This window comes from Orcinus orca, chromosome 2 (genome assembly GCF_937001465.1).
Source record: "Orcinus orca chromosome 2, mOrcOrc1.1, whole genome shotgun sequence".
Lineage (NCBI taxonomy): Eukaryota > Metazoa > Chordata > Mammalia > Artiodactyla > Delphinidae > Orcinus > Orcinus orca.
In genome coordinates, this window is record NC_064560.1 from 3825501 (window position 1) to 3839188 (window position 13688).

Consider the following 13688-nt stretch of genomic DNA (forward strand, 5'->3'; position numbering starts at 1 on the left):
ATCTGGCATGATCTTTTAAAAATGTTACATGAATCTGAGCCTGTTACTCTTCTGCTTTGAAACTGTTTAATGACTTGCCATTGGCCTGAGGATGAAGTTCTTCCTTGCTTACCAGGGCTAACAGGAAACTTCAAAAATAGGGCTGGGGCTCTGTCTCTCTCTCCATGCTATACTCTTGCCACTCAACCCCTCTCATACTATGTACCAGCTTTGTACACGACAATTCCTTCTGCCTGGAATATTCTCATTTTGGTCTATTCCTCTTCTTCCCCAGTGTCCCTCACCCCTCCTGCCTGGTTAACTCCAAGTCAGCTTTCTGGTTTTAATGTAACCATCTCTTCTGGGAGGCCACGTCTCCTTTCTGAGAGGTTTTTGTGCTCTTTGATTCAGGTTTAGATGAGATTAAATTAGATTTTCTTGCCATTTCCTCTGCCTTGCACCCCATATTTCCCTAGTTTTAACATTCATCATATTTTTCACTGCTTAATAATTTTCTCTAGTTCCAAAATAGACTGTGAACTCTATGACGGCAGTTGACTGTTTTCTCTGGCTCCTATGCCTGAGTACCCAATGCAATGCTTGTTGCTTACTGACCCTAAATAAATACTTGCTGGATATGAAGGATAAACTATTCTTATTGGTTCCGTTATTCACCTATCAACATATACCGAGTGCCTAATATGTGCTAGGTACTGCCCTAAGGCTGGGTCTACAAAGGTAAGTAAGACTGACGTGGAACTTAATGTTAGTTTTCATCATAGCCTAACCTGTATTTTGGGTAATTATTTAAGCGACTCCATCTCTGCCACTGCGACTACTTCTTTCATGTGCCCATAGTGCCAGGCATGGGGTGGCTGAAGACAAAGGTGGGCTAACATCAATGGGCTGAATCATTCTGTCCACTAAGTTGTTCAGTGCTTCCTCGGTGGTGGATGCCTTCTGGTAGGCAATTACATGTGATGTGAAAATTCTCATATGTCCATCCACATGCCTCTGCCTAAGATCTTGTCTCTGACCTTTCAGTCTATTTTCTTCCATGCCCTTGATGAGCAAGCAATTTGCTGCTACCCAGGAGTCAATATATATTCTTATCCTGAGCCACTTCCTCCATGCAAAGTGGGTAGCAAATACACTGCTCACAGATTCTCTCATCAGGAAAAATTTCCCTTGACACTGTCATTCAAGGTCACCCCTAACTATGACTGTAGTCCCACCACTATCTAGTTTTGTCTTCTACCCACATACCTGGACAACTGAACTGAAAACCAACCTCTAATTTTTTTTTTCTCATTCAGCTGGTAGTAGAAAACCCCCATAGAGCCAGAGATGTGAGCTGAGGCAGAAGCAACTGTGGTGGGTGCAACTGTGGTGGGTGACATGGGGGTACAGGTTACTTCCTTATGTAGATTACTCTTGTTCATGCTTAATCCCAGATGTACCTTTTCCATCTCATGATGGGTTGCTGCTGGGTTCACGTCTATTTATGACTTGGTGGATCTAACAGAACCCAGCTTGTGATGGGCAATTTTTTTTTTTAATTTGCTAAAGGAAGGTTTATTGACTACCAAGAATTGACAACATTTTCTGTAGGGTAATCAGATGGGTCATCATATTGTATGTGACATTCTTCCAGATGAATGGGAAGATACTATCGATAATGCTATTGATTGCCCAGATAGAGATTATATTTCGGTAACAGCAAGACAAGAGGACAGACCTTTTTCTTAGACTTGCTCACTTTTCCAGACAGATATTTAACACCTTCTCTTCTCAGAGAGTATTTGGCACACGCTCTGTCTTGTGTATCACATTAATTGCTTTGAGATCTCTCTGCCACGGAGTGCAGCCTGGTGTAAGTATTTTGCTGCATTGGTCTAACCTCCTCAGGACCTCTCTTAACCACTAATTTGGTTTCCCACATTTCCAGGTCCATAGTCTTTCGACTTGTAACCTCCAGACTTGCAAGCTCCATCATCTCCATCGATGAGGAGAAAGTAGGTCCCAGCTTCCTTTTCCAGGTGGACCTTGATGTTGAGGGGCTGCTCATACTGCAGTTTCTGGCCCTCGGTCTCAGTCCTGACCTGGTACAGTTGCTCCTCCAGGGCCCCGATCTGAGGCTGGATCCGGGCGAGCTGAGCACAGTAGTTGCCCTTGGTGTAACAGGCGTTTTCTGACACTTACTGTGCTGGGGTGGGGTGGGTGGGGAGATAAGCTCTTCGAGACTCTGGGACCCACCACTTCAGTAAATACTTTAGAGGTCACGGGCATGTTGGAACATCCTTTTCAAGGGATGTCATTTTTTGTTCCGTCTTCCCTTACAATACATTGATTTTCAAGCTTGTTGTCATTAATGCCCTGCTAAGGAAACTTTTAAGGTATTTTTTTTTGTCTAACAACTTCCCCATAATGGAATATTAACAGTACAGGTATACTGTATATTTGTTGAGGTTACTGTGGCCTTTGGAGGACCACAAACCATTGTATTGTATACATTTTTTGCCCCCTTAGAACCACCTTTTGCCCCCATTACGATGACATCACCCCCAGTAATAATGCACACCCTACTACAAAGAAGGAAGTACAGTATCTGGCTGGTCTCTTTGGCTTCTGGTGACGATACATCCCACAACTCCGAGTACTGACCCAGCACGTCAAGCATGGGATGTGGAAGACGGCCACATTTGAGTTGGGCCTTTGGCAGAAAAGGGGTTTGCATCGCAGGTCCAGGCTGTGATGTAAGCTGTATTGCTGCTTGGGCAATACAATCTGTCTTTCTTTATGGATTTGGAGCTGTCAGTGATGGCAAAAGATGCAGTGTGGAGATGATGGCGAGCCCAAGGGAGACAGTCACAAATTTGAGGGGGTGCTCTCAGGGCTCACACGTGAGAGCGAGGGCCTCCTTAACGGTGCACACTAGGGGCCTCTCTTGCCTCATCATAATCCTGTCCCGGGGGTCAAGTTCTCTTGACTGCTCCTCTGACCTTGTTGGCTGTAGGGTAACTCTGGTTACTCCTATGTTTTATTCTAGAAGCTTTATAGATTTTACATGTAGGGACGTCTAGGATCCATTCTGAGTTAATATGTACTTATGGAGGTTAGTTTCCAGATGAATTGAGATTGATAGATTTCCAGCCTTTCCTAGACTTTTTTTCCCAAATCCTCTCATGCCTTCTTCATGAAATTAAATATTGAGAAATAGGGTTTTTATGTTTTTTTGGGGGGGGGATAAAAGGAAAGTTTTGGAGCATCACAAATTGAGATTAAGATTATATGATTATATCTAAGATTTTGTTTTGCTCTCCCCACATTGGGGGCCATATCACCCCATCGAGAATACAAAACCCCAATGACCCTTATATGGGTGTATTCTTATAGGGGTCTTCCTCGTTTTTTTAAAGCTTACATTTTCTTTTTATTTATTTATTTAGGCCATACTGCACGGCATGCAGGATCTTAGTCCCCCCCACCAGGGATTGAACCCAGGCCCCCAGAAGTGGAAGTGTGGAGTTATAGGTGTCTTCTTTTGCTTAGACAATATGTATTTAGTATGCCAACTTCAGATCTGTAATATGGACCAACTTTAGAACACCAAGAGACCTCATCATCAACATAACCGTCACTTCAGTGATGTCTAGCCAAAGATTGTCTAAATGTCCTCAGCACTGTTCACAAGTGCTGAACTAGTGAACTAATGTCCAGCAAATATCAATATATGCTTTATCAGCACTTCCTTTCTCTGGTTTACAGAGCTGTCCATCCACTTATTCATCTACTCCTTCAATATTTGAGTGCTTCTTACGTGGTAGGCACTGGGTCTGCAGCAGTGAGGTAAAGTCTCTACCTTCTCAGAGTTTACAATCTAGTTCACCTTGTTCCTTCCTCTCCCTTTTCTCCTTGATATCGATTCCAAACATTATCGGTGCTGTGGTCACAATCTTGAGGTTGCAAAAATTCCTTTGGAAATGGCTGGACTAGACATTTTCCTGATCACTTTCAGATGATTTAGCCACAGAAGAATTCCATAAATTTACCGAAGAAATATGCCGTGGTGGAAAAAGTAGGTATTGGTTTTAGAAGCCAGGTGGCTACGGTCTTTATCCTGACGTTCTCACTCATTGTGAGAGAGTGTATCGTACTTTTAAAAACACCTCCGTGTGAGATTTAAACAGAAAAAGACTTAAGAAAAAACTTCCTACAGTTCTGTATTAATGACAACGGTGTGTTTCAAAAAACACTGTCTCGGAGACAGAAGAATTATTTCTAGTTTCCTATTTTAATCACAGGAAACTAAGCGACTTTCATTAGGTCCCTTCTCCCTTTGAATCTTTCCTCACCTGAAACACACAGATTACGCCAAAGGTCTTCCGAGCTTTAAAGTAGAAATCAGCTCCGATACAGGGAACCTGTTAGTCTTATTCAACTAATTGTAAAAACTACCTGTGCGTTTTAAGGTTTTACCTGAGCATGTATGGATATTACAAGACCATTAACCCAGCTTTTAAAAATGTGAATAATGTTTTTTCACAACTGAGTCAGACCAGCAAGCCTAAGAGAGGGAAGGTAATTTCAGAAAATCAAAGGGTGGATGATAGGCCCAAATAAATTCTGGTTTCATTCTTTCTTTGGAGATCACCCAGCAGGTAACTAATTGACTCCTCACCTTATTCAGGTTAGCACGACCCAACCCTCCCCAATTAGCACCCAGCTCTGCCCGCCCAGCTCCGCCCAACAGCTGGATCTGTTTGCAGGTCCCGGAGGCAGCTCCGCCTCCATCCCCTTAAAGCACCCGCCCAGGCCCGCTGCACGTGGATGCGCCGCGGGCGGAGCTGGGAAACTCCGGAGACGTGACGTAGCGGCAATCTGCGGCTGCGGATTGGAGGGCAGGGGAAGGAAGGGTGGGCCGCATTGCCGGAAGTGACGCATGCCGGAAGCGGCTTTCTGCCGAGAAACTGGGGCCGAGGGAGTGGAGGTTAGGCGGTGGTGATCCCAGCCTGGTTTCCACATCTCCGCCCAGTTCACGGCGGTTTCACTCCTCACGGTTTTTTGTTTTGTTTTGTTTTTTTTCTCTGCAACGTGAGTGGCGTTGCCTCGCAGTGATTTCCGTGGGCGTCGCTAAAGAAGGACCTGGGAGGAGAGGAAGCCGCTGCAAACTGGCCAAGCTCCAGAAGGCGTGGAAGTACCTCCGCGTTTCCCATTTTAACTCGGCGTGAGCAGCGCGCTCTTCCCGGGCATCGGTGGTCCCGGCACGTTGTGGGTGGTATTCATTGCCCAGACGCTCCGTGTAATTAGGAGAGAGAAAAACCACCGTTTTCCAGCATTTCTCGTGGAGGAGGAGAACTAAGCGATAGGAAAATGTCTATTTTCCCTAAAATATCTTTGAGACTTGAGGTTGAAAGCTATCTGAAAGCGGGCTTTATGAATGAGGAGGTAGGTCAGATAAACACGTTAGATGCTATTTGCAAAAATTCAAATATTTACACGCTCTAGAGAAATAGAAAAATAATCTAAAAGGCAATCAAATGTGTACAGCCGTTGTTTCTTAGTATTCGTCTTTCCGAATGTAAAATATGCTAATATCTTTCTGCAGGTATTTAATGTATGCTTTCCGAGCTAAGAGGTGTATGGGGTGTATGTTTTAACATTTAGGAATGGGAAAGGAGGGAAGGGTAAAAAGCGGTTGTGTGTCTGGCGGCAAGAATGCACTGAAGGGATTACAAGGGGCAAGACAAGATCCCCGTCTCCGAGAATTTAAGTCCCGAAGAGAAGAAACGCCTGTACTCTTAGAGCGCCTGCCCTGGCGCTCAGGTGAAAGGGTTACTATCGTTCCGTGAGTGCTGCTTAAATGCCACCAGTTGTGCTAGATGAACCGCAGACCTTTACATCTTAATCTGCGCAGTCTTTTTTTGGTAGAGATTTCCTCCCCAATTTTTATAGATGAGAGAACTGAGGGTCCAAAGAGCGACGTTAAGTGAATCAAATTGACACCAATGTCATGTAACAGTGTTGAAATGTGAAGGTAAAGAGCTCAGGTCCAATGGGAAAAGGAATGGATTTGGGACCCCAAGCCCCTGGTTTGCATCCCAGTGCTTTGAGTGAGTTACTTCACATCCCTTAACCTTTCTTTCCTTTTCTGTGAAATTTGAGGACGGTTAACAGTACTAAAATTTCAAGGTGGTTGTTTTAACGTATTAATCGTAAGTGCAAGCACCTGGCATCGTTTTGGCGCCTAATGGGTTCTCCACAAATGTTCCTTCTGTGCGCTGCTGGCAGTGCCGAGCCCAGAAGTCCTCAGTGAATGTTGATCGTCTTTGATTGCCAAGCCTGTGCTCTCTCCACCTTACCATCCCGCCTGCAGGAAATTTTGTATTTTCCAACTCTTTGATTTTCTATTCGAAATGAAGCCGCATAAATGTTACTCGTTTTCAAAGATTTTGGTGAAGCCATGACTTCTAGGTTTGATTTCTACATTTTATTTCCAGAGGTTATGTTAAGGGGCAAGACAGTACGGAAAGAGAAAATACCTTCTTGATTTCAAAGAACTTATAGTATAAGGGGCGTATTAAGAGAAATAGAGGCAGTCAGCAGTTTTTTTTCCCAGCAGTTTTTAAAATGGTTAACATTGTTTTATAAAAAAAGATTCAAATGTCTGTCTGACACCACTTCTGCCGCAAACCCACTAACTATACGATTTTACAAAAAGAAAACCCATCCCTTTGTAAAAAGTATCAAAGGTAATGGAATATTCAGTTAAAAAAAACAAACCTTGAGAGAGTACGAATATTTTTAGGCTAGTGGATTATTAGGCTGGCAAGTGGTTTATGAAGATTCTGTGAGGCTGGGTATAGTCAAAGATGACAAAAAAAAGGAAATACTTGTCTCAAAAGCTTTAGTTAATTACAAGGAAACTCGGTTGTTTGAGTCTTTATAACTTTATTTCTGACAGGTATCTTGCTACCTGTCTTTTTTTGGACAATATCTTTTACATTTAATAATACTATATTAAGAAGCTGATGTTATGGGGGCTCTTTGGGTGACGGTATCAGTGTTACTTACTCTTCAAGTATTGGTGTTTTAAAACGTTACTAACCAATTTGCTCTAGGATACGGGGTTAGCAAGGAACTAATTCTACAGAAGTGATGTAACAGTTAATGTTTTTAGAAATAAGTAGAATGAAATCCTGAATTTATATGAATAAATGTAGCAGATATGTTAATAATGCTTTTTGGCTGTGTTGGGTCTTTGTTCCTGCGTGCAGGCTTTCTCTAGTTGCCGCGAGCAGGGGCTGCTCTTTGCCGCGGTGCGCGGGCTTCTCATTCCGGTGGCTTCTCTTGTTGCGGAGCACGGGCTCTAGGCGCGTGGGCTTCAGTAGTTGTGGCTCGCGGGCACTAGAGCGCAGGCTCAGTAGTTATGGCGCACGGGCCTAGTTGCTCCGTGGCACGTGGGATCTTTCCGGACCAGGACTCGAACCCGGGCTCGAACCCGTGTCCCCTGCATTGGCAGGCAGATTCTTAGCCACTGCACCACCAGGGAAGCACGAGGCAGCGTTTTCTAAGCCCTTTTTGTCTGGTGTTTCACTATGTGTTTATTAGCATAACCCTGTGAAATAGCGCGATTCCCGTAGTGTTATTAACACATAAACAATGCAGAAAAGTGAAATGGAACCGAATAATTGCCGAATGATGTTTCATTAGTTGGAACAAATGTATAGACATATATCTTAATATTTTTAGTTTGTATAATGAAACTGAAACATCGTTCTTTTCTTCTTTTCAGGTTGTATCTGTTTTAGGTAAAGAAGCAGCAGAAAGGAAGTTTGAAACTCTGTTACATAAGTTGTCCCACCCTCCATCATTCACTACTGTCAGAGTAAATACGCATCTAGCCTCAGTACAACATGTGAAAAGTCTGTTATTTGATGAGCTTCAGAAGGTTCGTGCACATTTTTGTCATTATGTACAGAATTAGATTTCTACAATCTGTGTCATGTCACTCCTCACTAATATCATGTGAGCGATATACTATTACAAGTTTACAAATAAAGAAATTGAGGATCATGAATGTTGTTCAAGATTATGTAGTGAGTGCTCATGCTAGAGCTTGAACCTAGTACTTCTGATTCTGAATTAATTTAGTGACTGGATAGGTCACTCGACCCCTCTGGGCCTCCGTTGCTTCGTCATTAAAATACATAAGCGGTCCATTCTAACCCTAAAAGTCTGTGATATTGTAATAAGCAGCATATAACGACCATGAGGGCAGATCACGTAGCCAAGGTGAACCCAGAGGTAAGGAGGTGCCTACTGATTACCTGTAGGATTATATTTTTTATTTTAATATAATAATTTAATTAAATATAATAAAAGGAGGAAAATAATGTAAAGATATGTTTTAAAGATAAAACAACACAAATTTTTTTTTGTTCAACCAATAAAATAGTTTTGGCATAATACTAATTTTCTGTAAGTGAAAACAGTATTATAAAATGGCATTTTTAAAGTTCCATGCAGAAAAATAATATTGGAATTTTCTTGTTTATATTGTCTTCTTTGCTTTCAAAAGCTGTACTTTTTTTTTTTTTTTTGCGGTACACGTCGCCTCTCACCGTTGTGGCCTCTCCCATTGCGGGGCACAGGCTCCGGACGCGCAGGCTCAGCGGCCATGGCTCACGGGCCCAGCCGCTCCGCGGCATGTGGGATCTTCCCGGACCGGGGCACAAACCCGTGTCCCCTGCATTGGCAGGCGGACTCTCAACCACTGCGCCACCAGGGAAACCCCAAAAGCTGTACATTTTATAAGTGAAATAAGTCAGATAGTGAAAGACAAATACTGCATGATATCACTTATATGTGGAATCTAAAAAATACAACTAACTAGTGAATATAACAAAAAAGAAGCGGACTCACAGATACAGAGAACAAACAAGTGGTTACCAGTGGGGAGGGAGGGGGAGGGGCAGTATAGGGGTGGGAGTGGGAGGGACAAACTATTGGGTGTAGGACAGGCTTAAGGATGTGTTGTACAACATGGGAAATACAGCCAATATTTTGTAGTAACTGTAAATGAAAGGTAACCTTTGAAAATTGTATTAAAAATTTTTTTAAACCAGAAAGAAAACCCCAAAGCTGTGCATTTTGTGTTTCATACACTGTGTACTGAAACTTGCCTCCAAAGAAATGTAAGATGGAGGAAAACAGATGCTTGGAGAGGGTACGTCAAGTTGTATTTTGTAGTTATTAAATCTCTTCTAACAAATAACCATGATGGGTGTCAGCAGACCTATTTCTACGTAATTGCCTAAATGAAAAGGAAGAGGTAAGCATGCTTAAAAGACTTGGATTTGTATATCACAGGCTGTGTTATCAGTTTACTCTGGATATAACTTAGAGAAATTTTCAGAGAATTTTCACTGGTATTGATTCTTTTTTTAAAATTTTATTGATGTGTTGTTGATTTACAGGGTTGTATTAATTTCTGCTGTACAGCAAAGTGACTCAGTTATGCATATAAATATTCTTTTTTTTTTTTTGGTACGGGGGCCTCTCACTGTTGTGGCCTCTCCTGTTGTGGAGCACAGGCTCCGGACGTGCAGGCTCAGCGGCCATGGCTCACGGGCCCAGCTGCTCTGCGGCATGTGGGATCTTCCTGGACCGGAGCACGAACCCATGTCCCCTGCATTGGCAGGCGAACTCTCAAACACTGTGCCACCAGGGAAGCCCTAAATATTCTTTTTCATATTCTTTTCCATTATGGTTTATTACAGGATATTGAATATAGTTCCCTGTGCTGTACAAATAGGACCTTGTTGTTTGATTCATTTATTTTTTGTCTTTAATCTCATTACATTTATGGAATGTTTATTGTACTCTCTTTAAGAACAATTCTATGAACTTCCAGTTGTGAGGAGATGACCAGGTTATAAGAACCAGCTACGATTTCTGGCTGTATGAGAACAAAACTTAGTATAATAATTTTAAATAAGACTTGGAGAAAGGTTAATCTGATTTTTAATAAGAGCAGTAATTTTATTGAGAGTAATGGCATTAGGCATAAAATATAAGCAGTTCCTCTAAGCAACTAAGATTATTACTTTTATGTAGTCATGCATGTAGGTTTTCAGTATGAAGGAAACTGTTCTGAGGCCCGTAAGGTGTCCGTAAGTCAGGCAGATCCAGATTGTTTTCTTTTCTAGAAATTATTCCTAGAGTTTAGATAATCTAGGATCCCACTGTGATGGGAATAGAAGATCTCAGGAGTTGCATCTAAGAGCAGGCAGACGAAGTCACTCTGGGCTTTTGAGTCCCTTTCCTTGAAGGTTAAGATAAGACTGAGGAGGTTGGGTCGTGGGCACTAGGTAAGTATCTGGTGGTTTGAGCAGTGCCTGTTTGCAGCAGGAAAGGAGATTCGCAGGAGGTTTTAGATTGTACATCTCCTTTCTTTTGCCATGTCCCAAGCTCGTGTGTGTCCTAAAGACGTATCCTGAATGATATATGAGTGGGTGCTTTGTCTCCAAATATCTCTGTGTCCCATATTGAAATTTAATCATTTAAAATTTCATTTGACTGGTGAGCGATGTGGAGAAACGGACCTTTATACGTTGCAGATGGGAAAGTCAAGTGGTTTGGCTTCTTTGGAAGGCAGTTTGGTGATCTCTTAAAAAGTTAAACATAAATTTACTGTACAACCCAGCAGTTCCACTCCTAGGTGTCTACCCAAGAGACATGAAAACATACGTCCATGCAAAGGCTTGGGCATGAACATTAATAGCAGCATTGTTCATAATAACCAAAAGGGAGAAGCTGTGCAAATGTCCATCGACTGGTGAATAGAAAAACAAAACGTGGTATGTTCACACAGGGGAACAGTACAGCAATGAAAGTGGTGAACTGATACGTGCTACCACTTGGGTGAACCTCAAAAACACTATAGTGAGTGAAAGAAGCCACACACAAGACAGTATGATCCTTTTTATATGAGATGTCTCGAAAAGGCAGATTTCTAGAGAAAGAAAGTAGGTTAGTGGTTGCCTGGGGTTGGAGCTGGGAACAGGCATTGGCTGCAGATGGACATGAGGAATCATAGTGTGTTGATGGACAGGATCTGAAATTGGATTTTAGTGGTGGTCACACAATTCTGTAAATTTACTAAAAATCATTGAATTGTGCATTTAAAATGGGTAAATTTTATGGTATGTAAATTAACCTCACTAAGGCTGTTTTAAAAAGGGCACGGGGTAGAAACAAACAGAAAGACAAGCAGGTGATATGCTTGGTTTAAAAAAAAGTTTGTGGTGTTTTATGGAAGTTACAGACGTGTGGTTTTATAAAAGTTTTATTTCTGTATCATTTTAATATCTGATAAAAAGGGAGAGAAGGGAAACCTTGGCCTGAGGAGGATTGATCTCTCTGTAGACTATTTGTATAGTATAAAGAAATAGTACTTCCAAAGCAAAACAAAAACAAATGGCAAAATTCATTCTCTTCTCCTTGGAAGGATCCATAGTCTGGATGCTGTAAGGTATCAAACTGAGAGCACATGAGGGAGAGAGGGAAAAAAAAGGGAGAGAGGCTTGTCTGAATGAGTTTGCCCTTAAGGTTTCTTACTATTCTGTTGGATGTGGTTAGTTCACAGTATCCTTTGCCTGGAGGAAGCAGAAGGCAGAAGAGCTGTTGACTTGGTAGAAATATAGTCAGATTTCTAAAATCTGAAGAATTTTTTTTTCTCTTTCCATCAACTTAGAAATAGGTTGATTTTGGAAGTTTTCTGTAGGTAGTGTATGGATACTACAAGGCAATGCAAATATCTGTTATGGTCACTGCTCTTTGGTGTATTATGTGAAAATGAATGAGTTGATAATCCCTAGCTTACATGGCAGAGACTTGTTCTCCAGTATTTGCGTGCTGCCCTCCGATAGGGTACACAGCCCTTGCTGTCCAGTCCACTGTTCCGCGTGGAGTGCCCGGTTGTCTTCCGCCTGCAACGGTGGTATGCTGGTACATACTGCACAACCCACTTTCTGGGAAAAATAATGCTGGTGTGTGGTGTTTGCTGAGTTTTGTGGTGTAAACGCTCCCACTCTGGTCGATTTCAAGCTACCAGCATGACCATGGAGTTGGGAAGAGCTGCAGAGTTGGCTCCCATGAGACTGGGAGTTGGCCCCAGCACCTATGCCACTGGCCCTGCACTTATTTCCAGTCTGAAGGCCAAGTACGGTAGAGGATACTGAAAATCCTGAGCCTTTGCCAGGAAGCATCATCCAACTGACATGGCATCCAGTGTTGATAATATATAATAAATAGCGTTTAGTAATCTCAATCTTTAATGTCCTATTCATGCAATCCTATATTGGATATGTGTTTTCAGAGTAAGTCACGTAAGGTCAACAATGGTTCGTGTTTCCAAAGTCAAAAACAGTAAGCAAAATTGAGCCTTTTACTTGTAAAGAAGTTAAGATACTTGAGAATCAAATTATAGAGAAAACGTTGTTGTTTTGAAGTCTTTGATTTTTTATAGTATCCCGTGGAATAAAGTGAAAATACCCTAAATCAAGCTCATTACCGTGCTCTGCTAGGTAATGACACTGAAAAGCTCTGTAACTTGAAATTTAACCAATATACTGATTGCTTTGTAATCCTATGTGTTTATTTTTAACAGCAGTTTAATGGATTAAGTTTTCCTATTCTTCAGCATCCAGACCTTCAGGATGTCTTACTTATTCCTGTTATTGGACCTAGGTTTGTAACTATTTCATTTTCAAATTATATTCTTCTAAATAAAAATGTCACAGGTTCTTTTTTACTGTTAGTGACAGTACTAAGTTTCTCCATTATTAAGATAGGAATTCACAAACTTGGTAAATGCTGACTCTATAGTCTTTCATGGAAAATATTACAAAAGAACACTAGGAATGGGCCCAGATACCTTGAGAGTAATGCATTGTACTTGCGTTTAGTGCAGTGATTGATTTTTTTTCTGTGTTATATCATGTTTTCTTTTCTTTTTAAACATCTTTATTGGAGTATAATTGCTTTACAATGTTGTGTTAGTTTCTGCTGTGCAGTGATTGATTTTTTTCCATTCTGTAAGAAAATTACTTTTACATTTGTTTACTTGTATATCTTGATTCCACTGCTCAGTTAAAACTTTATTGAGCTACAACAAAAATACAAAGCACCGTTTCCTACTTTAATAATTGATATGTTTGTAAAATTTTATTAATTCACAGTTATGTTAAATTACTGTGTTTGTTCTCTGAGTAGAACAGACACTATGTGTTTGGTGGGATGTGTTTAAAATTTGAAAAAATCGGCTTTCATATTATAATGGGTGTTGTATTGAAAATCCCTAATTGTGATAAAATTTTTTTAATACCCCTAAGACTTATAATAAACATAAAAATGCTCATTTTGTTAAAGCTTTAAAGTAATTTAGTGGTCAACAGTAGAGCAGTGGTTTTTGGTTTATCCACGCAGTGGATTATTATATGGCCTTTATTATTATTATTTTTATATGGCCTTTAATGTGGGAGAATTATATGTACAAAGAAAAGGTGATGTTCTCGATAAATTAAATACCAAAAGCATGTTGCTCTGTGTAGGAATGTAAGAAATCACATTTCTTTTGCGACTAAAAAACACACACAACTACAGATTTATATATATATTTATTTATATACGGAAAAAAGTCTGGA

General features: G+C 41.1%; 2 protein-coding genes across 6 annotated transcripts in view; one reads left to right on the forward strand and one right to left on the reverse strand.

Moving 5' to 3' along the window:
• NSUN6 (NOP2/Sun RNA methyltransferase 6) overlaps positions 1 to 13688 on the forward strand; it is a 91502-nt gene that overhangs the window by 12253 nt on the left and 65561 nt on the right. Inside the window, exons 2-4 of one of the 5 annotated variants that reach the window (XM_033403485.2) lie at positions 7775 to 7930; positions 9108 to 9208; positions 12653 to 12732. In XM_033403485.2, coding sequence (XP_033259376.1) covers positions 9182 to 9208; positions 12653 to 12732 — 107 coding nt within the window. In that variant the 5' untranslated portion in view covers positions 7775 to 7930; positions 9108 to 9181. Of the gene's footprint in view, positions 1 to 4903; positions 5428 to 7774; positions 7931 to 9107; positions 9314 to 12652; positions 12733 to 13688 lie in introns of those variants that run through there. The other 4 variants (XM_049706541.1, XM_004278624.4, XM_033403487.2 and 1 more) reach the window with 4 other exon arrangements.
• On the reverse strand, positions 1808 to 3914 carry LOC125963686 (keratin, type I cytoskeletal 25-like). Its single transcript, XM_049706900.1, has 2 exons — positions 3869 to 3914; positions 1808 to 2176 (listed from the first exon to the last, which is right to left on the reverse strand). Exons 1-2 carry the CDS (start codon positions 3912 to 3914, stop codon positions 1896 to 1898), a joined length of 327 nt encoding a protein of 108 aa, XP_049562857.1. The 3' UTR covers positions 1808 to 1895.

Bases quoted from the DNA above. Each gene is read 5' to 3' on its own strand.
- LOC125963686 (XM_049706900.1), bottom strand. From the start codon at position 3,914: ATGTTTGGAATCGATATCAAGGAGAAAAGGGAGAGGAAGGAACAAG. The intron at 2,177-3,868 runs GTGAACTAGATT...CAGCACAGTAAG, and splicing joins AAGGGAGAGGAAGGAACAAG to TGTCAGAAAACGCCTGTTAC.